The 25,239-nt window shown below is 41.7% G+C and overlaps 1 protein-coding gene and 1 long non-coding RNA gene across 3 annotated transcripts in view; one reads left to right on the top strand and one right to left on the bottom strand.

The window, feature by feature from the left end:
* Window positions 1-21,862, bottom strand: part of trim9 (tripartite motif containing 9) — a 36,599-nt gene extending 14,737 nt beyond the window's left edge. Inside the window, exons 1-3 of one of the 2 annotated variants that reach the window (XM_044143006.1) lie at window positions 20,863-21,862; window positions 7,141-7,236; window positions 5,757-5,879 (exon numbers count right to left, since the gene is read on the bottom strand). In XM_044143006.1, the coding sequence (XP_043998941.1) occupies window positions 5,757-5,879; window positions 7,141-7,236; window positions 20,863-21,699 (1,056 nt within the window). In that variant the 5' untranslated portion in view covers window positions 21,700-21,862. The remainder of the gene's footprint in view (window positions 1-5,756; window positions 5,880-7,140; window positions 7,237-20,862) is intronic. The other variant, XM_044143007.1, reaches the window with a different exon arrangement.
* Window positions 319-1,514, top strand: LOC122846216. The gene is made up of 2 exons (XR_006373204.1): window positions 319-1,287; window positions 1,373-1,514. It is a non-coding gene; the product is annotated as an uncharacterized LOC122846216 (long non-coding RNA).
* Window positions 21,863-25,239: the final 3,377 nt, after the last annotated feature.

The following is a 25,239-nucleotide window of genomic DNA, read 5'->3' as shown; positions in this document are numbered from 1 at the left end:
CAGGGAAGAAGGTAATCACGTATTTTATAGGACTACAAGGGATTAAAAAGAGTTAAATCATTGACTAATTACTATAGGCTTTTGTTTCTGGTCACCACAGTAAGGCGTAGGCTACATAAAGTCCTGCTAATGTTTGTGAGCATAATTTGAGTGAGGGGAAATAAAACAAAAAGAAGGTAAAATAGGAAAACATTTATTTATGTGGGGTAGAAAGAAGGAAAATAAAAACAAGATTTATAACAAGAAAACAAACGAAGAATGAAAAAAAAGAAGGTTAAACAGAGCGAAGAGACGGTTAATAAATGAACAGGACAAACACTAATGAAAAGATAAGCAGCCGAACTGCTGGAGTGATTGATTAGGTCTCGTTTTTTTTTTTTTTTTTTTTTTTTGTCGCCTCTTGGGACACATGTCGAGGGACGAAGAGGAGGGTGAAGGGTGCAGTTTCTATCGCTGACGCCAGCGAAGAGAAAGCGTCAAGTTGTTTTCACGCGCGCGCGCTGAGGACAGTCATGGCGAGTTACATCAGGGAGCAGGATGAGGAAAAAACGCTCAGAAACGACGACTGAGATCTGAAAAGAAAAGTGCAAAGAGGAACGGAAAGGATTGGCGCTGTGAATACTTGACTTGTTTTTCTAAGGTGGGAGATTCCTCCCCCTCCTCGCTCGCTCGCTGACAGCTCTGATGTCCACCGTCTCTTTGCAACAGTGTGAAATAAACGCACGCGCTGGACTGCGTGTTGCTAGGAAACAGTAACTTAACTGCTGCTATCGGAGCGGCTCCGAGGCAAAACGGAGAGGAAAATCCGCACGGTGGACCGGGCAGCTTCCGTGAAGATGATTCGCTGGCGACTGGAGCTGGCAGAGACGGAGGGATTCACAGGACGAAACCAAAACCCGCTCCTTTTTATAGGACCTCAAACCAAATTTTTACGCAAATTAAAATGGACTGGACCTTGTCGTAGAACTCTGCTACAAGTGGACGAAATCATTAACGTCAAGTCTAACCTTAAAAGTCCCTGATTAAAAAATGACAATAGATGCTTTGGGAGTCCCAGACAGAAGGAATTTATGCGAGTGAAAGAAACCGAAGGGCATCAGTTAACACTTTTACGAAAGCTAAAGTCGAGAAGAAAGAGAACTCGCACGAGGCAACCGAAGACGCGGCCGAAAGTTGCAAGTCCGAAATTTGTCGTAACGCAACGGCAACCCAAGAAGACAGGAGTGACAGCAGCGTTTCCAGCATCAACGTGAAAATAAACTGCTCAGACGTCAGGAAAATGGAGGAGTATGACCGTGGATACCTATCAGATCGGCACCCTGTCGGAGGTTTTAAGAGCTGAAATTTCTAACGCCTTTGTCTTTGTCACCAGAATACACTGCAGCTGTGAATGAAAGCAGTCAAAAGTCCATCTCTTCACACATTTCATCTGTGTTTCGTTGCTAATTTCACTTCAGCAACCTAGATGTCAACATGTTTCTTTAAGGAACTCTATTAAAAACTTTTCACATTAACATGTTGCTTAGCTCTAGTCACTTCAAGCCAATGGAACATGTGACTGTTGCAAAGGAAGTTGAAATATTTACAACCTGTCACTCTTTTGTTAAAGGCTGAATTGTAAAATGATTTGTGTGCTTTGGTAAAACAATTATTTTGTCATTCAAGCATTCAAAATAGTTAGATTTTCTGACAATAAAATAAGGATTTCTATCTTTTTACTGGGTGGAAACGCGTAACGAGCAAGATAATTAACAGACCAAGGCAACTGTTGGAAACTACCTGAATGTTTTTGTCACAAACTCGAACCATTCAGTGTGAAATAAAACCAAACTTGTTGAGTATTAATTAAATCGAATGAAAATTAGATGCATCTGAATAGCCTGTGTCATTAATATCACCATAAAAATTGGCTGGTAAAAATAGAAAACGACTGATTTTTTTTTTGTTGTTGTTTTTTTTTTTTTTTTTTGATGCCGTCAAGTCAAAATGACTGGCAACAGAAAAAAGGTGGAGTGAATTACAGCTTACTGAAACGCTCGTCTCAGCTCTCATCAGAATTCATCTGCCCGCCGCTCTGCCAGATGACAGATAGGAAGGATTCATTCAATTGGATTTGGGCCAGAGAGCAGAGGAGGCAGCAGTTGTGCGGTGCTAACCTCCGGGTGGACAAGATTTGAAATCTCCACGATCAGTTGGTGAATCTGGTACAGGCATAAAGTGAGCCACAACCTCGGCACGAGGTCTCAGAAACACAATATCTGCGCGTTATTGACAATTTCTGTCGCCCTGATTTCTGCATCTGTCATCATTTTGGGGCCAAACAGGAGCCCAAAAGCAATCCTCCTCCAACTCTCTGCTCCCCGGTTCTTCCCATCAGCAGCTGCTAACTGTGCGCGACTCTCAGGTGGGTCTCGTGTTCTTGTGCTGCGTGCGAGATTCGGTAGCAGCTCAAATAATGAGCTGTCTTTTTTTCTCTCTTTCTCTCCATCTCTTCCAGCCTACTTCTATTCGTGCCCGCTTTAATTACTGGGCCAATGCGGCACATTTGGCCTTGCAAAAGAAAAACAAAACACTGTGGCTGCAGTTCCAACGGATAGTCTTTACCCCTCCCCGAAGGACAGCGGCTCCACTGCACAGTCACGGCCACAGTGTCACGTTTGTTAAAGTTTGACTTCCTTTTTTTTTTTTTTTTCTTGAAAGAGCATGTAAACTATTAAAGCGCAGAAAAAGGAATACATGAGATATAGAAGGAGAGGGAAACGGCAAAACCAAGCTGGAAGCAGGGACGGCCAACGCAACGCGCCGCTCAGAGTGACGGCGACAGGATGTGACCGGCTTCGCGTCGCCCATCACTCTGATGTCAGCGAGGGAATGTTACTGATGACTTCTGTGACCTTCTCGGATGGAAGGTCAGCGTTTGGAGGAGGCGAACAAGAGAGGCAGATTTAAGATGGCTTCCTGCCACACGTCTCAGTTTGTCTTGGGATTTCCGAGGACAGAGGAGAAACTAGTTTCCAAGACCGCAGGTCTTCAACGCAGGTCGGACTTCCTGATGTCCCGGAAATATATTAACCTGCCTCATGCGATGAAGGACTACCTTTCGTCTCCGTGGCTCCGCAACAACAAGAAGCAGGTCACCATGGCGACAGCCAGGCTTCAGAGTTTTGAACCGGAGGAGAGCAGCGGGAGGCCGCGCCACACGCCTCTCATCGTCTGCGGACAGATTTCAGGCCTCTGTCTGTCTGACTTTCCGACGCTAAACTGCATCCTGATGTTTAAGTGTAACTCAATTAATGGAGGAGTCTGCTGGGTGCTGCTGCTAAAGCTGCAGAGCGACGAGGCAGGAAAAACAACTAAAAGAGCCTAGCGACTGCGCATGCGTACAAACTCCTGCTGGGGATTCCACAGAACTGTCTCCATCCTGACTGACGTCTCCATTTAACAGAAGAAATCCTGAGAAGCACAGCAGCGCTGCTGAGTTGCATCAGCAACCTGGGTGGGAAACTCCTGCGGCTAACGCGGCAGCACAGCGCCTGCGTAACAGGATTGCGACACGTCATGGGCTGAAAATCATCAGAAATTCATCTATCATGGCGGCGTGTTATACTGTATTTTAAATGTGGTCGGAGTCGCTTAATCTGTAGCTCAAATAAAAGAAAAAGAAAAAGAAAAAGAAAAGAAAAAAAGGGGGGGAGAGTTTAAGCATCTTCTTTCTCTTACAGTTTTGGATGTTTAAGCTTTTTGTGGCTTAAACAAGTAAAAGAAAATAACTTTGTCAGATTAGGTAAATTAGAGAATATTTAAACACAAAACGTTAAAGACCTGCTATTTCTGTCCTGTGTGTCAGTGTCAATTCACAAATGTTGTGGTCAGGGCCGGCTTTAGAAGAACAAGGGCCCCTGGGCTGAAGCCAAAAAAGGTTTTGGTGCCCAATCCCAGGGACCCCCCTAATAAAATAACATAAAAAATATTTTACTCATGCAGATTACAGAATATTGAAAGGTAGGTCTACACATTTGCAGGAGCAAATTGAATGACGATTTGGTTTAATACGTCTGGCGGATGGCTCCATGTCGGTCCCAAGAAGATGGTAATTTTGTAATGAGTGCAATTTCCAAAAAGTCTAATATCTTAATAATGTGCCACATGTGAAATGAGTCCATTGACTTTAATATCAGGCGCATAATTTGTAAAATATACACAGTGCACACAAAAAAACTATTTGTTTCCAACCTTTCCCCCAAAAACTCTGGGTCTCTGTAAAAGTCTGGCTCATGTCTGGGATGTTTTTTTCCTTAAATGTTTATACTTACTAATCTAACATTATTCTGTGGTCAATATCAATTTAAACTAGGATGATATTGAGAAATCTATACTAAACTTATTCTCAGATTATTAGAAAATGATACTGTTGGTCAAATCAGTTAACCCCCACCCCACCCAAAAAAACAAAACAAACGGTGATGACTTTGGTGAACACAATCCCCCCAAAAAAGATCCAAACCTCTTGACATTTTTGATTTTTTTTTCACATTATGACAATGCAACTTTATGTATATGGTTGGCCTTTATTTTATAACCACACACAAAATAGTTTATAATTGTGAAGTGGAAGAAAAATTTATTTTCAACATATGTAAACAACAACAAAAAAAGAAAGCCTGTAAAGCATGGCGTGTAACTTTATATTCAACCTTTCATACTCATAAATAATATCAAGTGCAGGTGACTGGCTTCAGAAATCACCTTAGTGGACTAAGTGCGCTTATCTGTAATTTAAGCTCACTTTAAATCCAGCTGGCCTGTGAAAGCTTTGACGAATCTTGAGCTTTTTTGCAACAAAGAAAGAGCACCACAAGACTGTCTTTAAGTGGGAAAACAGTTAGAAACATATTCTCAAATGTCAGCTGTGATTGCAACTAAACATGTTTTACAAATGAAGTGAATCAGGGAAGCTGAATGCCAACTAAAGCGTAGACCCAATATATAAAATCCCAATAAAATACAACTCTACGATGGGTAGAAAGGAACAAATGATGTTAGAAAATGCCTCGGTGCGAAGACGCAGTCGTCGTGGATCGCTGCACAAAAAAACAGAACGGCAGGTGGTGGAAAAGCATGGAACGCGTGTTTGTGCAGCGTGTGGTTCCGCTCACAAGCCGCCGTGCGCAGGCTGCGTTCTTCACCCCGCCTACACGTGTGAAGCTCCGATTCTCCACCGCGCTCAAGCATGAAAATGGACGCAAAACAAACGTGTCTCTCTCCTTTTCTCTCCTCTCACTCATATCTGGTGTTCAATTTGCCATGGGGTGCTTTTTAAAGGAAAACAAAGCAACGAATGTATCAAAAATGAACAGAGACACAGACTGCGATTTCACAAATCCTCATAGAGTTCAAACGACAACTCGAACATTCAATGGATGGGACGCGTAACCTCAAAAAAGGCTTCCCAAAATGAAGGATTTTCTTAAGCAACTGAGCTGCAGATGAAAACATTTTACGTTGCCATCAACAAGGACAGACTTGCTCCCCTCTGGGCAAGTAGCAGCTTCAGTTTATGGCAGCTCAACTCGATTTTCTCCGGTGCTAGAGAGGCACTGGTCTCTGTTTTCCTTTCCAATTTGATTTGCGGAGAGAGCGTCACCATTCTGTCTCGTTTTTGTTTGAAACAGAATGCTGTGACGGGGGAAGAAGATGGACGTCGTTTCGCCCTTACGCACATAATGTCAAATGTTTTTTTTGTCACTTTTACCCACCTTAAGCTTGTGTTCATGCTCCTTGTTCACTTGGGCCAGCAGCTGGGCTTTGCGCCGGTTCAGGGCGTCGATCAGGGCGTCGCACTGCGCCACCAAACAGGCCTCAAATTCCACGCCGTTTTCCTGAGGGGCGAAAACAAAACAACAAAAAATACCCCGCAGGCATGAGGTCTCCCACAATCTGTGATGTTTTTTTTTTTTAAACAAAGTAAAAACTTATTTAACTTGACTTTTACTTGAAGTTCAAAAATGTTCTTTTTTTCCTGTATATCAAATTCTAAGGGATTTTATTTTTTTGTTTGCTCTCTGCCTTTACTTCTATGATCCAAATGGCTTTAATATTATTTTTCTTTTATCTTGTTTTTAGCACTGGGAAGACTCCCCAATAAATTCAACACAATTGTACCCGTTATCTTTGTTTTTCTGGGTTATGGTTAAATGTTAAAGGTATTTTTAGCATTCCAGAGTTTGAATGTTTTTATTTCGTTCACTGGGTTTTCCTTTTTTTTACAAATTCACTTCCTGAGTTCAACGCTTTCTTTCTCGTCTCGTTCTAGCTTCCTAATAATTCGGTTTGTTTTGTTTTTACCCACCTCAGGATTTTTTGGTGCGATTGTCAGATATAACACTTTGTGTCACAATTCATTGAATGAAAAACGCTCTATAAATGATGTCCGATTAATCGATTAATCGATTAATATATCCTGTCATGGTTCAGCTTTTAAATTCCGTTTTTTATTGTCGTTTCTTCACGGAATATCTTATGAATTCCTAAAAAAAAAAAAGAAATTTCTAGAATTTTACAACCTTGATAACTCTCTTGAATATTTATTTATATTTATTGAAAAATAAAATTATATCATAGTATAAATATTACAATTATTATTAACTATACAGTCTGAATTAGAATAATATCTTTAGACCTTGAAATATTTTGCTGTCCATTTTCACACATCTGTATTATTTGAAGATTGTCACTACTACACAGAGTGAACACACACACACACACACACACACACACGCACACACACGCTGGTGTATCCAAGTCTGTGGGATGACTGTCAAAGGAGGCCTTTAATCCCACATTCCTCCTCTAATCACCCAGTTCGGCTGACCACAGCTTCGTCTGGCTTTGTCTTCCTAATCCAGCATTCACCACAGCGTCATCAGCATAAACACAGATCCAGCAGAGACGTTCAGTCGTGGCTTTAGAGGTTCTTTTTTTCTCCTTTTTTCTGTTTTTAAATCAAGCAGCACGTCACAAGTTTAAGATTTTAACGTATAGGCTTGGTAAGAAAACAGCAACGCGAGACCAAGTAAATCTTTGGAGGTCGCAATAAAGAAAACGGCAGGCGTCTTTTGGTTTGGGTGGATGGGTGAGTACCTGGATGTGCTGCACCATGTGTCTCAGCTGAACCAGGAACTCCTTTGCTTCGGTGGCTCTGTCTGACAGACCGTTTAAGGCTTGGGACAGCTGACCCTGTGGAGGACAAACACATTAGAGCTACAAACACATGGGGACGCTTTCAGGAGCTTGGACTAAAATAGAAGACACACACACATAAGAAAAACAAAGCCCATTGTCTCTAAAGTCCTGAGGACGTTCTTATTGTGAAGAGTTCAACAATAAATCAGACATCAGTAAGAGAAATTCTGTAGCAAACGTCTACAATGACCTAAAATAACAGAGGTTTTCAAAATTAGCCAGCACTTTATTTGAAGGGGTGTGCATAAGACTGACATGAGACTGTCATAAACATGAAGGAGTCTAAATGAATGTTCACGACATGAAGCGTCATTCGGTACATAATGACACTTAATGCAAAGTTGACACTTTTAACAGACTTTTAATGAAACGTTTAGAGCAACTTTGTATTGGAAGTGTCATTGTTGACCGACTGACACGTCATGACAACAGTGGTAACGAAGACTCCTTCACGTTCATAACTGGCGTTATGTCGTGTTTATGAAGCACACCTCTTCAAACAAAGTGCTACAGAGAGTGTAGGTTAGTGATTGGGCCACCGCTTTGGCAGCTTGTGCCAAACCAGTAAAGACAAAAGCACTAAGATGAACAGGAAGTACATGTAGCAACAGGTTGGAACAGTTTGTATAGCTTGGTACGAATGTTGAGTTCAGTGTAAGTACAACAAGAGTGTGCAGCTATTTTTCGGCATAAAAAGTCTCTTTAAGGTCAAGTTTCAGTCATAAAATTGAAAACTACCGCGTCCTCAAGCTACACTGTCGAGATGTGATGGGCACCGACAGTAAAAGATGCGATTAAAGACATCTAGAATGAGAGAACTCTGCATTGTTATTATTGGATTACAGCTGCTGGGCTCCTGGTGAGAGCTGAACTCAGCACACATGGCAGGAAATGCCACTGTTGTGGATGAGGGTGATGACACAGAAGGACTTCTGTTTGGATAGCAGGAAAGAAGAGATGACTTGTTCGCATGGATGTAGTGCGAGGTCGTGTGAACATGGAGGTGACGGAGAGAGAGAGAGAGAGAGAGAAAGAGAGAGGCTTGACCCTCTGACCCTCTGGGAACCTCGTTGGGTTGAACTCGTGGGCATGTTGTCTTCTGGGGGTGTTTTTTTTGGGGGGGGGCGTTTCCCGACAAAAAGGAAGAAAAATGGTCTCGGCTGCGGTAGAGCGCAATAAAAACCGGCTACTAGCTGATCCGGCGGAAAACGCTGCGAAAACAATCCAACGCACACTCCTCGGTGACAGCCAGGCCTCTGGAATCTGACGTTAGACGACCAAATGGGAGTCAGCCTGCTGACCTTTGAACTCCAGAGTTTGGGAAAGAAAAAAAAAACCTGACAGCTGCCGCCAACATGAGTCCACGCAAATGGGGACGGTCTGAGCTGGCAACAGCTGAGCAAAGATCTGAACGTAAAGTTTTAACTTTGTTCAGGGCTTCCTCTGTCAACCAGGGACTCAAATGTTAGAGTCTCAAGAGATGGTCCTTACTGGAAAAAAGCATGTCTTTAATTTTTTTCCCAGCGTAGTGATTTAACTATTAGTGTATAGAAAAGTCTACAGATAGACAAGTTTATGTCGAAAAAATGTCTTGGATTATGTAAACCTGAACACTGACACCAGGATTCTTGTGGAAAATTTACCAGGGGCTGTTTTTACGCCACACAGAGCAACAATCTACATTTAGAAAGCCACTAATTGGGGTTAGCTAATGAAATTGTTCAAATTGTTGTTCCTAGAGGTCACGAGGGGTCAGCCAGCCCTCCCCACCTTCTTTGAGTCAGACAAAATTGCCGTCAAAATGTTTTGTTTGTGCTGCTTTGGCTTTGAAGACATTAATGACAGATTAAAGTTCAACCACTTCTACAGACTCAAAATGACTTTTAGGCGATGATTTATATCTTAAAAACCAAAGCAGCACAAACAAAACATTTTGCTGCACAGACATAGTCCAATGAGATTTATGAATATTTTGTAAATATAAAGATTTATAAATATTATTTATCTTGAGGATTTCTTCTTGCAACTTGACATTAAGCGACAGAGAGAAAACTCTGAGTCAATCTGCAGTGAATCATGTTGTTATATACATCCAGCCCCTCTGAGTGATCATTTTATAGGATCATCTTTCTACACACGTCCATCTGCCACACAGTCAATTTTACAGTCATTTCCACTCATTCTTTGAAGGACAATTTTATCCCAATCAGAATGGATGGAAAGCATCGTTGTTGTTTTTTATTTTACCCCCAACGATGGTTTTCTTCTTGCTTATTTTTCCTAAAAGTCCAGATCTATTTGTGCTTTATCCCTTGACGTTTCCTACATGGTGCTCTGGAAAACCACGTCTCTTTTTTTTTTGCTTTGGCTTCACAGCTGTGTATTCTCACTGCGATCCTGATGCGGCTCCCTGAAATGCGGCTACAACGTATGAAGACATTTGTCAGCTAGAACAAATCGACAGGAAAACTCAAGACTAGAAAGCAGGTTTTATTCTTTTTAATTTTTGAGGTATTACTGTTTTGCCAGAAGTTGGTTTTTGTTTTTTTTTTGTTTTTTCTTTTTAGCTTGAATTTGTGCACAGATTAGATAAACCAAGAGTAATGAGATTTAAACGGCCCGCAGGGGAGATTTTGAGTCCTTCCTCGTGCTGCGTTGAGTTAGCAGCCTCCCGTCTCCGTCTTCATTAATATTTAATCTGCGTTATGAGACGCTTCCCCTAAAAAAAAAATTTTAAATCCCAATATTTCTTCAGAATATAGGCTAGACTTTTATTGTATTCGAACTGGAAAAAACAAAAAGCAGACTCCTCTTCTCCTGCCAGTCCGGATCCATCTGCTGCTTCTCTCACCTCAAGATCTCACCAATCACACTCACTCTCTCCACAGCGTTCAGTTCACACTCTGCTGGTTTTTGTCGCCAGGTTCCCTCACTTCCAAGCTGACCTAAAGAAAAAAAAGAAAGTAGCTTTCCTTTCGCCGTCCTTGCGACACAACCAAGGGTTAACAGTCGTTGTACGACGGAGCGGATGAAGACGAGGAGCGCTCGGTGGCCTGGAGGCGTTTCTTTCCACGGCGTCTGTTCCTGAAGCCCACAGGGCTTCGTCCCCGAAAAGCAGGTCACAGGAAAGTGGAGGCTCTTTTCATTCCTGCGCCGCTTACGGCTACTTCCTGCTCCGCGACAAGCTCGCCGCCAAGGCCGGCAGGTCAGCAGATGGGAGGACAGGGCCTCTGCGGCGAATGGGTTGGAGGGCAAGGCGGACATGTGCATCCTCAAAAATAAGCATGCATGTCCAAAATGGCATTTCTTTTTTGTGCTATCTTGATCCCTCTTAAAATCCACGAGCAGAATACTTTATTCTGCAGATTTACTGTATTTTCCAGTCCGCGCATTCGACACTCAATGTGCATTTACAAGAAATAAACATGAAAAATCCGGGTAAAGCGAAACATTTTCACTTTCTTTTTGTGTTACGAACATAATAGCTACAAACTACATACAGTTCAGGTATTTTTGACTGCAAAAGTAGAAAATGTAGCTTGACGTCTTCATAAAGAGGCCAAGCTTTTGGGTAAACCTTTTCAGGCGTTTTTGGTAATTTAAGGGTTTTTTTGTTTTTGTGTTGATCTAAGGTAATGACTAGTTTGTACTTTTCATGAATAAAATGGTTGGGTTTTTTATTACTTATTTTTTAGGAAAAGGCACCAAAACTCTCTCCATCCCGGGGCCCCCATCCTTCTAAATCCGGCCCTGCGTAGCCTACATCACCCCCCAAAATGCCACATTAAATCCCAATAAAATCCACTGACATTTTGTTTGTGCTCATAACGCAAAGTGACTGCGCACGCAGCGCAAACAAGTTGCCACAGTTCCTGCGGTGACTCATGGGGAACGTCAGTACAAAAGTTAGCGCGCATGAAATTCACACGTCGCACAAGGCGTTCATTTGCATTTTCATCTGTTGATAGATCTCACTCCTGTGACATCAATCACGCGGTCCCTGGAGGAGAAATTTTATTTTATGTATTTTTTAATTTGTTTAAAGCTTCAGCTGAACGATTTACCGCTTGCATTGATGCAAAGTGTCGCCAAGCCAGCTGGCTTCAGGGTGAAAGAAGGAAACGCTAAACAAACAAACAAACAAACAAACAAACAAACAGAAACGAGTGTTTTTGGATGATTTTTGGGAGGGGTTCAGCTTAGAGTGTCCCCGGTATTTATGTGGGCACCAATCGCCTCTGGAAACGCGCGCGTCGTGGTCATGAATAATTCACCGGCAGCTCCTGGGAAACGTTTCATACGTTTCATATTAGCGACTTGCCGATAGAAAAAGGTTTTAATGTTGAGACAGGCCGTTTGGAATAATGTCTCCACGGGGAGACAGTCACTTCAAGTGGAAAAGAAAAGCGATAACACACACCTCTTTTAGCTAATTGAAAAGACACATCTGGAGAGAGAGAGAGAGACAGAGAGAGAGAGAGAGAGAGAGAGAGAGAGAGAGAGAGAGAGAGAGAGAGAGAGAGAGAGAGAGAGAAAGTCTCATTACCTCCACTGCGGAGATAGCTTTTGAGCTCTGTAACCTGCTTTTAAAAACTGCACTGCTGTTTTTAAGGTTTTAGGGTCTTTTTAAAAAATTTCTTAATCTTTAAACAATCAGTTTAGCCACAACAAAAACACACATAAACCAAACATCATGTTCTCTTGTAATATAATTTTATTTCACACACGTTTTGGGGAGTGACCGCCGTTTCTGTGCGACAGTATCAGCAGCGACAGAAATGTAAACACTGGAGGGTTTTAAAATCCTTCTTAGAGTTTTCTAGACAATAGGGCCTACTGGAACACACAAAACACGCACAAATTACTAAAGGTCTTTTCTGCACTGTTGTAACCATTAAAAAATCTCCCCTTCATTTCAACCATAGCCTATAACTTGCAATTAAGTAGCTATTGGCAAAGATCAATGTAATTTTCGATTGGCATTGTTGATGAAAGTATCTAAGCCAGTTACTTTTAATGTACCTTAATTACTTTCCAAATCAAGTAGTCAGTAATCTAACTAAGTTACTTTTTTAAGAAGAAATTGCAGTAAAAATCCAAAAAAAAAAAAAAAAAAAAAAAGTGAGGAACTCTTGATTCTGTGCGGATTTGTTTAAAATAAATTTTTGTAGATTTGTGTAAAAACTGGAGGGGCTAAATGATGTAAATTGGAGTGTAAAGGGCCACATAAAAAGCTACAGATTTGGTCCCCGGGCCTTGAGTTTGACACGTGGAGAAGCCGGTCCAGTCCAGTCCAATTCACCTGTTTGTGCATTTTCTAAAGTCATCCACTAGGGGCGTAATGAGACTTCATGCCTCTCTCTCTGACACCAAAACAGCTCAACACCTTGCAAAGTGAAAATGTGTGAAAACTGTTCAGTTAGGAAAGTGGCTGCTAAACCATGTAATCATCTAATTTGCATCGTTAGTGTGCATATGAAATTGGAATCGCTGTTGGAAAGACAGAAAGTGAGTCAAAAATAACCTAAATATGTTTAGAATTGAAAATAAATTTGCTCTGTTGATTTTAATCAGAGATGGGTAGAGCAGGGGTGTCAAGCTCCAGTCCTCAAGGGCCGCTGTCCTGCAGGTTTTAGATGTGCCACAGGTACAAAACACTGGAATGAAATGGCTTAATTACCTCCTCCTTGTGTAGACCAGTTCTCCAAAGCCTTGCTAATGACCTAATTATTCTATTCAGGTGTGGTGCAGCGGAGGCACATCTAAAAGTTGCAGGACAGCGGCCCTTGAGGACTGCAGTTTGACACCCCTGGGGTAGAGCATCCAAATTTTGTACTCATGATAAAATTAGCCAAGTAAAAGTAAAAATACTCCTAAAGGTAATTTTTCTTCCCCCAGAATGTTAGTCCAGTAAAATTATGATTTAATGATGTTGTTCAAAGTCCAAAAATAAAAACATCCAGGCAGCAGAGATTGAGCAAGAAGGCTAAGGCTCAAAACTGGTAGCAATTGGTCACACTAGACATCTGACGACAAACTTGACTCGACAGCAAGACAGATTAGACAAAGACCCGATGAGGAACAAGGAACAGAGGAGGGATTAAATACGCAGAGAGTAATCAGGGAACGAGACACAGCTGGGAACAAACTCAAATCCTCACAGCCGTCTGCGAGTGTTTTGGGAGAGGATAGGGATCTCTGGTAGCATCTACTCACTGAGAAGAGAAAGAGTCAATTGTGCTTTCTAATAAAAGTCCCAAAAATTCAGCAATAGCACCAGAAAAAGTAGCTAGATTAGTTGCTAGCGTTAGCTAGCTTCCTGTTGCTGCTAGCATTTGACTTTGTGAGCTCAGGATATGAAGGAGTGGACTGTAGGTTAATATTTTTCATACTCTTGTTATGAAGCAAAAAAGGAAATAGTTCTTGAGTTTCCCTATTGTGTTGCCAAAGTTGTCTAGGAGAGGAACAAATTAATAAAATATCTGGTCCAATTTGGACTGCCATATTTTAAAATTTGGGACTTTCCCCAAATGTATAAAGCTTGTCTCATCTGGTTTGTGAGTAAAATGTATAATCGTCATGCTGTGATGCTGGATGAATTATTTCACCCCTATAATTCAGTAATACGTCAACATAAAAACACCTTCTGTCTGGAAGCCAGGGTTTCCTGTGTGAACTGAAGTTAGAGGCTCATTACACTGATAATGACTAATCCTCTTCTCCTTGCCCAGTCAATGTTTCACTTCCTCTCTCCGGGCATTTGGGGGTCACTCCCTTGCTCTCATTTTCCCGCTCTTTATCGCCGTCTTTCATTAACGTTTGCACAGCTAATCTCCTTACGTGCAGCTCGAGGGGTGAACGCCGCTGCCAGTAATGGAGCACCATCCGGCTAAACGCCCACTGTGAAAATTCATTCTCTCTAGGACGCCGCCCCGTCCTCCAGTCTCACCACGCCGCCTTCTCAAGCAGCGGAGCGGCCGCGTCCGATCGGCTCAGAATCACTTGATGGCAGAAATGATAAACTCTGGGATCTGAGCAGTGTAGCTGTTAAAGGCTTCTGGGCTTCTATTAATTTGTCATTAAGGAAGAAAAAATTGAGAAGAGATCTAGCTGAGGAATGCATAAGAAAGGAAAAGTCCCAAGTTGTTACATGTCGGAGTCTAATGGGGTTAAAGTTAATTTAAATTTAGGAACTTTTCTTTTGATTATTATCTCTGGATGCTTAATGGCTACAGTTTGATTAGATTCTGGATTAGATTTACATTCTGGAACCTGTATTAGCAAATAAAATAAGCACATTTTTATCCATTTAACTTTAAAGTGATCTCTTAGATTCTTCTGAAGTGGGGTTATGTGGTGAGGTTATCAGCAGTCAGTGTTTTACCAGTGGTAGGACTCATTTTGAACTAAAAAAGCTCCCACCAGAAAGTTAAGCAAAAATAAAATACATTTCCAAAGAGACGTTCGCCCTGTCAGAGACGAATAAACTTTAATTTTGTACAAAACACCAGGCATCGGAAATGGAAGACGTTTTAAGAGCTCGAAATAAAACAAAAACAAAAACAATAAATAAAACAGAACTTAACACACACACACACACACGACTGAAACCGTGAATAAAATGAATTGTGAAACTTCTAAAAAAATATTAATCATCAAAGTGGAAATTATCAAGCTCATTTTAATTCATCATGTGATTGATTGATTGATTGATTGATTGATTGATTGATTGATTGATTGATTGATTGATTGCTTATTGCGATGAGCTTAGTCACTATAGACATTTTTGCATTGACTCGGTGTGGAGTTCCTTCGACTTTCTCTCCCTATGAATTTTCTGTCACGGTGCAAAACGTACATGTTATTCCTCTTTTCCGATAAAGAAAAAAAGAGAAAAGAAAGGACGAACATGTACCCAGACCACAGAACACGAACTGTTCCAGCCACAGAAAGGCCATTTCTCCTGACTCACAGTTAGCACTCTGTCCACAGCAACCCCATCATTTTAAGCATCACTTTGAGTGGATGTCCTGTGAGTCAGATTATCTACCCGGCAGAAGAACCCTGTGAACACAACGGATGTAACGGACAGCGAGTCTCGTTAAGACAAGCGGCCCAAACACTAGAGGAGGACAGACGTCACGACTGTTGAGCTTTTCCTCCTCACTCGCGCTGAGGTTTTAAGAGACTGCAGGCACCCAGAAGCAGCTGACAACATCAGCCTCGAGACTGTAATGAGATTTTTAATAGTCGTCCCAGCACCTACACTGTCTGTCCTCATTAGCTTATTTGTGGGCCATGGTGGATGAGAGCTGCCTTCATGTCTGTTGTAGTTAGGCCTGCTTTTCTTCTTAGGCTCAAACACATGCTGGCATTAAAAGCACCAAACCGGAACGCCTTGAAATGACTTAAACTCTACAATAAACAGGACTCCCGCGTAAGCATGCTGCAATAATTAATCAATCAGTTCATGAATCAGGGCTGCACAGTGGCGCAGTTGGTAGAGCTGTTGCCTTGCAACAAGAAGGTCCTGGGATCGATTCCCGGCCCGGGGTCTTTCTGCATGGAGTTTGCATGTTCTCCCTGTGCATGGTGGGTTCTCTCCGGGTTCTCCGGCTTCCTCCCACAGTCCAAAAACATGAGTCAGGTTAATTGGTTTCTCTAAATTCTCCCTAGGTGTGAGTGTGTGCGCGCATGGTTGTATGTCTTTGTGTTGCCCTGCGACAGACTGGCGACCTGTCCAGGGTGAACCCCGCCTCTCGCCCGGGACGCAGCTGGAGATAGGCACCAGCAACCCTCCCGACCCCATTAGGGAAGAAGGGTGTAAGAAAATGGATGGATGGATGGAGTTCATGAATCAATTAATCACGTTACAAACTGAAACGAGCTGGGTCACTTATGAAGGCCATTTTTGTTTAGAGACTTCATAATCCATTTTATCTGTGGTTTCTGTTGTGTGTTGTTTTGATTTCCATTTAATCTTTTTGTGTTTGGTTGCATTTTATTTTGAATATCTACAATGTCTTCCAGTTCCAGTGTGGAGCATTCTTTACAAAATTCAAGTTTATAAGTCAGGACGAACTTTCATTATCAATATGTTACTTGAAAATCGTCTCAAAACGACACTATTATTGCTTGTCGCAATAATTTCTAGAACAATTTATCATCCAGTAAAATTTGGCCTAAGAAGTGTGGAAGAAAACTAACTAAATGGTGTATAAATAGATCTTAATCCTTGTTCATCCATCATTTCTAGAAATATCCTGCTGACAATTCTGCATTAAAAAATGGTCAAACTTTGAATTTAAACATCACAAATTGACCAATATTGTCTTTAACAGTAAAAAATTTGTCATTTTAACATGAAAACCACGTAGGAAGCCTGAATTTGTGTTTTGGTGAAGCTGTCGACTGCACAGATCTTCTGGTTGTTTTTGATTGGCTCTGAGGCGACACAGTCTGACCCAGACGTCACCTGATGACCTGGCGGCCTCTAATAGCATCAGCAAAGAGTCGCAAACAGTTCATCATGATGCGATAACAAAGCGGACATCTTGTCAACACATCACCGGTCGTCTAATCACAAAGCTGGATGAGTCACACTATAAAACTCTTATTTTTCAATCACTGTTCTGCTACTAAGGTTGACTTTGGGTACATTAAATTGCGTGATGTTTTAGACACGCTGCCATCAATCCACTGCGAGAAAGGAGATGAATCCCTGAGGTTTCTTCGTCGTTGAGACCAGACGCACCGTAAAGCATCTGGGATGAACTCCTCTCCGCTCCCGGTGTCTTAGAGACCTCTGTTGCTCTGTACAGCATCAAGAAGGACTCGGTTGCCATGACGGCAGGTTGTTCAACTCTTACCCACTAAAAATAAACAAGAGGACAGTGAAGAATGCGGACTAAAAAAAACCCGATGACAATTTTCAGGAAGAAAGCAAAAGAGATGGAATACTAGAAATGTGTGACACGGAGTGTAGATTCATTAAGCTTCTTTGTGTAGAGAACACGTTATAAACATTAGCCAGTGATGATGATGACGACGACGATGATGAAAAATGCATCAACCTGGTAAGAAAAGCTCAGAGATCAAACTGCAGTAGCTTTGATCTGTTGAAGCGTGAAGGAGAAAAATAGAGGTGCGTATGTGATGGTTTTGTTGATGTGATAAAGCCTGGGGGTGAATGCAGAGCGGGACGGTGTACAGCAGTAATTAGAGGACGATGCGTCACAGAAACCTTGTCAGGGCACTTTGATAAACTTTACTTTCTTTCACCTCCTTCTTTCTGGTTTTAGCATCAATATTGCCTCTCATTGTTGAATTAATAACGTTTGGGTTTTTTTAGGTACACACACAGGTTGATAAACATACATGGCTCCTAAACTTTTAAGATAAAATAATACCCATAATTATCCAGACTGTTAAAGTCTTAAAAGTTGTCAATTCACTTATTGCAGTCTTTTAAAGTCTAAATAACTTTTAGAAAATCAATAGTTTGAGCTCAAACGGTCGATTGGTTGGTTAGTTGCTTGGTTAGTCGGTCTGTCAGTCAATTGATTGGTTGGATGTTAGTTTGGTTGGTTAGTTGGTCGGTCGACTGGTTGGATGTTAGTTTGGTTGGTTAGTCGTTCGGTCGACTGGTTGGTTCATTAATCAGTCAGTCGTTTGGTTGATTGATTGTTTGTTTGGTTGATTGATGGATATCAAACTTATATCATGTGACTGTGAATAAAGTCTGGAAATAAAATTATTTCCTGTAATTTATTTTTTCAATATTTATTCAAAACTAGAACGCTTATTTCAAACAAACTCCACAATTTCTCAGACCACATTTTATATAAACATACACAATATTCAACAGATCAACACGATCTACATGACAGAATGAGAAAAGATTGATCTTTTGTGAGATTCAGGTGGTGAACCCAATAGCATCAATTTATATTAATGAACAAAACAAGAGAACTTGGGAAAACTGTGGCAGCATCAAAGCAGCTGACTTAACCCTGATTTAAGACCCAGTGCTTTAAAACTACAACGTCTGTACTTCAAACCAAACAAATGTACAGATGTGGGTAGAAAATCTGCATGAAAGTTCCTCACACAGCATCACAAAACATCACAACTTCAAAAAACCTTAGCAGAATAAAATCTCTGTTGAGATTAATCCAATAGAAACTAAGTAAAAAGTCTTTTTATTTTCTTTCATATTTTTCCTCCTCAGTTCATTAAATATGTTTTCTAAGTCTGCAGTGGATGTTAATGTTCAAATACATTTCTCCCTAAAGCTGAATTATGGAGGTATAACACAAGTATTTCTTTTGAAGACCGGGCTAATAGGGTGAATTGTTTATTTCAGCGACATTTTCTTTCTCTTTTCCCTCATGTCATTGTGTTATTTTAATGTTGTTATAATTCACTATCTCCTTAATAATATATTACGACTCAGCTGCGCCCCCAAGCGGTCAAATATATACATATACATATATATATATATTAACATGATGCTTTAAGGAGAAACAGGTTGTGTTTTGTATAATACAAAACACAAATTCTGATACAAATCAGAATTGTGGGGAAATACTTAAAGCCACAATTAAATTATTAGGTAAGCTGTCTCCATGTCTGACTCTGTTCCATCAGAAATAACCAGGTGCTGCTGACGGAGGCCAAAAACGGCCCCTGCTGCCATTGATTAGTTTCTTAAAATACTGTGCTCCTATTTCAGACCTGTGAAACAACGAGAGCACGCGAGGTCGACAGACACTCAGCCTCCTCTGACTTTTCCATCAGTTTTAAAATTGATGGAAATGATGGACTTGTCTCAGCTCCATCTAGAATAGATGATAAAAATGGAGGCTGGTTAAACGTTCCCATTGTCTTTTTCATTTTTTGTTGAGGTACAGGACTCCGTTGCAAGTGTAAATAACGAGGACAGCGTTCCCGAAAGCATAAGCGATGATTTTGTGTCGAGTTTTTGTGTGAGCGGTTTGGTCACGTTTTCTGGGTTTGCCTACATCGCTACATGTGTGTGTGTGTGTGTGTGTGTGTGTGTGTGTGTGTGTGTGCGTGTAGGTGTGTGTGTGTGTGTGTGGGAGTTTGCAGTGTTTGTGGAGCGTTGCGGGGGCTAAATCTGGCTCTTCTATGTTTTTCTTCACTGCAAAGCGGACGGCGGAGGTGAAGGGTCGACGGTGCAGAGGCGTAGATAAAGGTGCCCACGACGACTCGAGGGTTCCAAAATAACCTCCTTTATCTACGCCAGAGGGCTGCATCTGAACTTCACTTACAAAAGCAAGATAAGGGTGATGGCAAGGAGGCCTGCCAACCTTGACGCCATACTTTGTGATCTTTAAAAGAAATATATACCTATCTTTTTCAATTTATGTCACAGAGAGGTTAGAATTTTCTGTTCTGAACGAATTAGTTCTTGGAAATGTGATTCTTTTTTTTTCCCCTCCAATGCGCTCCTTGGGTTTCCCTAGTTCAGAGTGATGTCCGCACGGGCCGCCATCTTGTTTGTTTCTTTCAACTTTGAATTCAGGTCAACTCACAGAAGGGATCATTGAAATAATATCGGTTTTTAAACATATTTTTTTTTTGTCCACTTGTGAATTTTTATAAGAGAAAAAAAGTGACGGCAAAACTTGATTAGTCGTAAATCTGATTTGATATCAAAATAAAAAATTGAAAGAAACTGAAGATTTTATATTGAAGCCGTGTCGTCCAGCCCTAAAAGAGGCTTCGCCTGATTAGCTAAAGGTTTTGAAAACATCTCTGCTGTTCCACACCATCACCGCTACAAGGTGTATTACAATTCTCATAGTTCTGTAATTCTGGAAATTATACTGATTTTCTCATTTCAGGGCCCATCTTCAAAAAAGAAAAGGAAAAAACAAAGTCTATGCTGAATATTTTAAAACTTAATCTATAGGTTTAATGTTCTTTGAATTTTTAAAGCAAGCTCCATGTAGCCTTGACTATCATATTTAAACAACCGAGCTTGTTCTTTTTTTTTTGTTAATTCAAAGACAGTCGAAGATTGTCTTTGAATTTAGAAATTCAAAGACGCAGCCGCCGCACGTAGCATTCCAACCCACTTCCAGGTCGGAGTATTGCACACCTCTCCAAAGCAACACTCACTCTCACTATCCATGTTCGAAAGCGTTCACTTTTGGGGGGTTTTGCATCGCTGCTTATCACTTCACATAATAAAATCGCTTTAACTGCACAACGGAAAATGTTTCATGTGTTGCTTTAAATTATTTGCATGTTACACAGGAGCTAAGCTAATACTTTTCTTGTGCCGCCCCCCTAGATCTTGCCACCCAAAGCGAAGAGCCACATCATCCAAACCATCCTTAGATCGTATTTTGTACATTCACAGCTGCTGATTTGTCTCCCTTTCATATAAGATTCCACATAAGCAATGATTCCCTTCTTTTCCTCAAGATAAGCCCTGAACACCGCACCAGTAAAGGAGAATGAAACTTATTTAAAAATCACATATCAATTTCTGCTTCCTCCATTTTTTTTAAAGACAGACCTGTTGCTCCGCCTAAAGGTGAAGAAAACCTGTTCGCTTCAAAGAAAGCCTTCGTGTTTTTACGCACGTACCTTGTGCAGTTTCCACATCGCGCCCAGAGCTTTGACTTCGTGCGTGCCGTGCTTTCCCTCTTCCAAACACTGGTAACACACGGGCATCTTGCACTGCACGCAGTACATGCTCAGGTTCTCCAGCTCGTGCTCCGTGCAGGTGGAGATCTTGCGCGGGCTCGCGCGGCGACTGATCCGGCCCTGCGCGGGGGGAACCAGGCGATGCTTGGCGAGGGGACCGCGGGGCGGGTGGCACCGCAGGCGGCACGGGTCGCAGTAGAACACGTCGCACTGCTCGCACATCACCGTGGCCTCCTTCGGACTCTTCTCACACAGCTGGCACTTGAGGGCGGCCGCCTTGCTCTGCTGGTACCGGTCCACCACTCCTTCCAGCACCCGGTTTTTGGGGAACCCCCGGAGCCCCCGGTCGTCCAGGATCAGGCTGCGGTGACACTGCGGGCAGGTGATGCAGGAGTTGCGGGGGATCGGGGGCAAGGAGGCCGGATGCGGCAGGAGGTGCTGCTGCGGACCGGACTGGGGGACGGCGGGGGGGAAAACCCGGACTCCGTTGGGTGATTTCTGGCAGGGGGTGGTCGGAGCGCTGACAAACCCCCCGTAAGACCCGTACCCGCTGTCCGCCTCGCTGTACAAACTCATTTTATCCAAATCCAAGTAATCATAATCTGAGACGCCGGACCCGGAGGCTCGGCTGCTCTGCGGGGACTCGGCTTCGGGGGTCTGCACAAGAATATTCCGCGCACACGCCAGGCAAATATTGTGGGAGCAAGGCAGTATGATGGGCTCCCGGTAAAAGGAGCCGCAAACGGGGCATTTTAACTCTTCCTCCATCTCGTCCATGGCGGATATACCGTGAGGATGGAGATCCTAGAATGACGCTTCGGTATTAAAACGAGAGCAGAGCTACTGCTGCTGCTGCTAATAATAATAATCGGTGCTGCTCTCCGTGAGTAAGCGGCGCTCCGTGCGCGTCCTGCTGCAGCTGCAAAGTGCAACCTTGACCAAAGGAGAAGCACTGACTCGGGACTCGGTACTCGGGAGGCAGAAGCTCCTTCCGCCAATCAGCAAGCAGCAGCAGCTCGGAACCGAAGGCTATTGGTTGCCCAGAGGATTCCATGGAACCATTGGACAGCTGGTCTGTCAAGTGAAGGTCCATTAATGAGTTTTACGAGGCGGATAGTCAGCACACACACCAACTAACTTCAAGCTAATAGTTTGATAGAATGGACGAAATAGACTTAAAGTAATTATTTAAAGCTGAGACAAATCAAAACACCAATAATAACCAATAATAGCATCAGCTGTTCTTTACTTCATACTTAAAAAAAGACATTGTTATGAATGTGGGCCTCCAGCTGTTTTATTATCTGCTATGAATTATTATTATTTTATCAACAGATAAAATAACATGCAGTCTTTACATGGTACATGATGGAAATATGTTTATAAGTTCAAACTCTCAGCTACAAGTGGCTTGGAATAATACAATTCAAAAAGTGAATTTTTCAATATATTACAGGGTTCCTCCATAAGCCTGACGGGCCACCAGGCTTTACTGGTGCCCCCCACCAGGCTAAACGTTGCTTATTTTTTGTAAGTCTCTTTTAAATGTTGCATTTTTTTAAGACGCCACAGTTGGTGTTCAGGTATTTGTCTTCTAATGTTTCAATAACATATAATTATGAGGTAATATTTTCAAATTTCTTGTCACCTTTAAACATTTTTAACTCAAAAGCATGATGAACCACTGGATGAACAACTGCCCTACTGCCCCAACCACCAGGCTCAGCAAGTTATCTGATGAAAACACACCATTCAGTTTCATATTTTATTAGAATATTAGTTCCAGTCAATAAAATCTTTTTTTTTTTTTCAATACAGAATGTGGGGCCAGTCTGAAGTACTTGGCTGGAGCTCTGTCTGCATGTCTTACTTAAATTACTTTTCTTTCAAAAGACAATCATTTGTTCTTCTTTGTCCAGTTAAGGTGTTGTCTTTGGGGTTTAAGATGCGAACTGCTGTAGTTGCAGCCCATGATGTCCTGACTACGTCTTTATGTGGAGGCCATTGAAGCCCCGACTGCAGCTGCAGTTCATTCCTTGTAAATTTCTGCTGCAGTTCTACAGTTTGAATTGTCCATAATCAATGCTGCATTTTCATTGTTTCTGCCAAACCTTCTCGTTCCACTCAACTTTCCATTTGTGTACCAGGATACAGAAACCTTCAGAAACCCTGTGAAAAGCAAGTTACCTTGGTTACTGTTGGAATAATTATGTTTTGTAGTTACCAGTTTGCCTTTCATTCATAGGTTTAGTATTCACACCCTAGAGAGGAGGAATTTGTTAAACTGTGTGAAAGACAAAACTTGCTTTTCCCCTAAACCTTGAAGCTGCAGCTGCTTCTTATCTTGGGATACTCCTTAAACTGCTTGTGTGTAGAATGTAGTTCTTCCTTGTTTCAGAATGTTTTCAGAATGTTTTGTTTTTATTTATCGCTCTCCCACATTTCACTCCCGATTCCCATCTTTTCTCATGCTTAATAAAAAGACAGGCTCTGCTGCGGGGAGTCAGAACGCATGGAAACACCTTGGAGAAGTGGCTTGCTGTGTCTTCTCCTTCTGCAGAAGCTTGGTTGAAAACTCATAAACGTTGTCTGTGGTTCTCTTTTTATGTAGGTTTGAGAAATACCTATCAGTTGTGGCGTTGTTTTCTGATTGTACTCCGTTCATCATCTGCCAAGAGGGAAATAGCAGGAGTTGGAATCCGTGGGTTGGGAAACACCTTTGTTTTTGCTGAGCTCAGCGTTTATCACAACTTTCTATTTCATACCGATGCAGTAAATTGCTGTAATTTTAACCCACTCGGGTTCTCAAGCATTCCTGACTCCAGTTTCATCATCCTCCTGGTATTTGTCATCCTTCTCCGGTACTTTTTCTGTTCTTTAGGTTCTGGATCAAGCAAACATTTGCATCTTCTTTGCCTTCTGCTTTTAGCCAAACTGAACAGTGTTTGTGCTGGAGAACACAAATGCAGCAGCGGAATGGAATACACTGTGTGCATGCTGATTGCACCGTCAATGAAAAATAAAAATGCCAACACGTTTATCGAGCTAAAAGCAATTGAGTTAAAAACAATTGTTCTTGTATTCACAGGGATTTTGCTGCCAGTTTTCTGTCCGACAGGCTCAGATGACTCTGGATGGTTCTGCAAGTGTGTCAGGGAACAGCGAGGGATAGCCGACACGCCGGGTCTCCTCTGACTGGGTCTGCACGTGTGAACCAAGACCTAGATTAATCTGGAACAAAAAAAAAAAAAAAAAAAACTAGTACGCTTACAATGGGAAGTAGATTTTGTTTTGACTCAATCTAAAGTCTGCTGGAGCCAGTGGATCTAAAAAGAAATAGATATTTAAAGGGATTAAAATGTCAATTTAAGGTGTGTGTACTCATTTATTTTAAAAATTCAGGACGTTTTATGGCATTTTACTATTTCTCTGGGGACTGATTGAACTTATGTGAACCGAACTCCAGGCCCAATGTGGGATGACCCATAAAACAATTTTTAGGAGTTTAGTTAGAGGTTTGGTCTGAATTAAGTTTAAGTTATGGTTTGGCTTTGGAATATACATTTACATTCAATAAATTAGAACACGCTCTCTGATGAGTCTCATCTGTCAAATTAAAAGTACCTTTTCAAAATTAACAACCCTTAAGCAGGATTTAAATATACTTTTCATTAAGCCCACATTTTGGTATAAAAAATATAATTTTATAGTTCTTAATATTCTGATTTAAATATGTTTTCATTCCTGTCACAATTAACAGAAACAAATATCTCTGTTAATGTGTTTCACTTTGTGATAAAGTTCCTAAAAATAAATAAATTGGCTTTTCAATAACAGTCTAGGGCTGCACAGTGGTGCAGTTGGTAGAGCTGTTGCCTTGCAGCAAGAAGGTCCTGGGTTCGATTCCAGGCCCGGGGTCTTTCTGCATGGAGTTTGCATGTTCTCCCTGTGCATGGTGGGTTCTCTCCGGGTTCTCCGGCTTCCTCCCACAGTCCAAAAACATGACTGTCAGGTTAATTGGTCTCTCTAAATTCTCCCTAGGTGTGAGTGTGTGAATGGTTGTGTGTCCTGTATGTCTCTGTGTTGAAAGACAGACTGGCGACCTGTCCAGGGTGAACCCCGCCTCTCGCCCGGAACGTTAGCTGCAACCCTCCCAACCCCGTTAGAGACAAAGGATGAATTGAAAATGGATGGATGGATGGATGAATAACAGTCTAATTTATTGAATAGTAAGGGTCAGAGTGAGGGTTGGGTATGAAGGCAGTTCAAATGAGTAGAAGTCAATGCAAAGTCTTAATATGGGTGAAAATACAAACC

The sequence above is a fragment of the Gambusia affinis genome, linkage group LG16 (genome assembly GCF_019740435.1).
Source record: "Gambusia affinis linkage group LG16, SWU_Gaff_1.0, whole genome shotgun sequence".
Lineage (NCBI taxonomy): Eukaryota > Metazoa > Chordata > Actinopteri > Cyprinodontiformes > Poeciliidae > Gambusia > Gambusia affinis.
The sequence above is the reverse complement of the archived record's forward strand: the minus strand, read 5'-3'. Positions and strand labels throughout refer to the sequence as shown.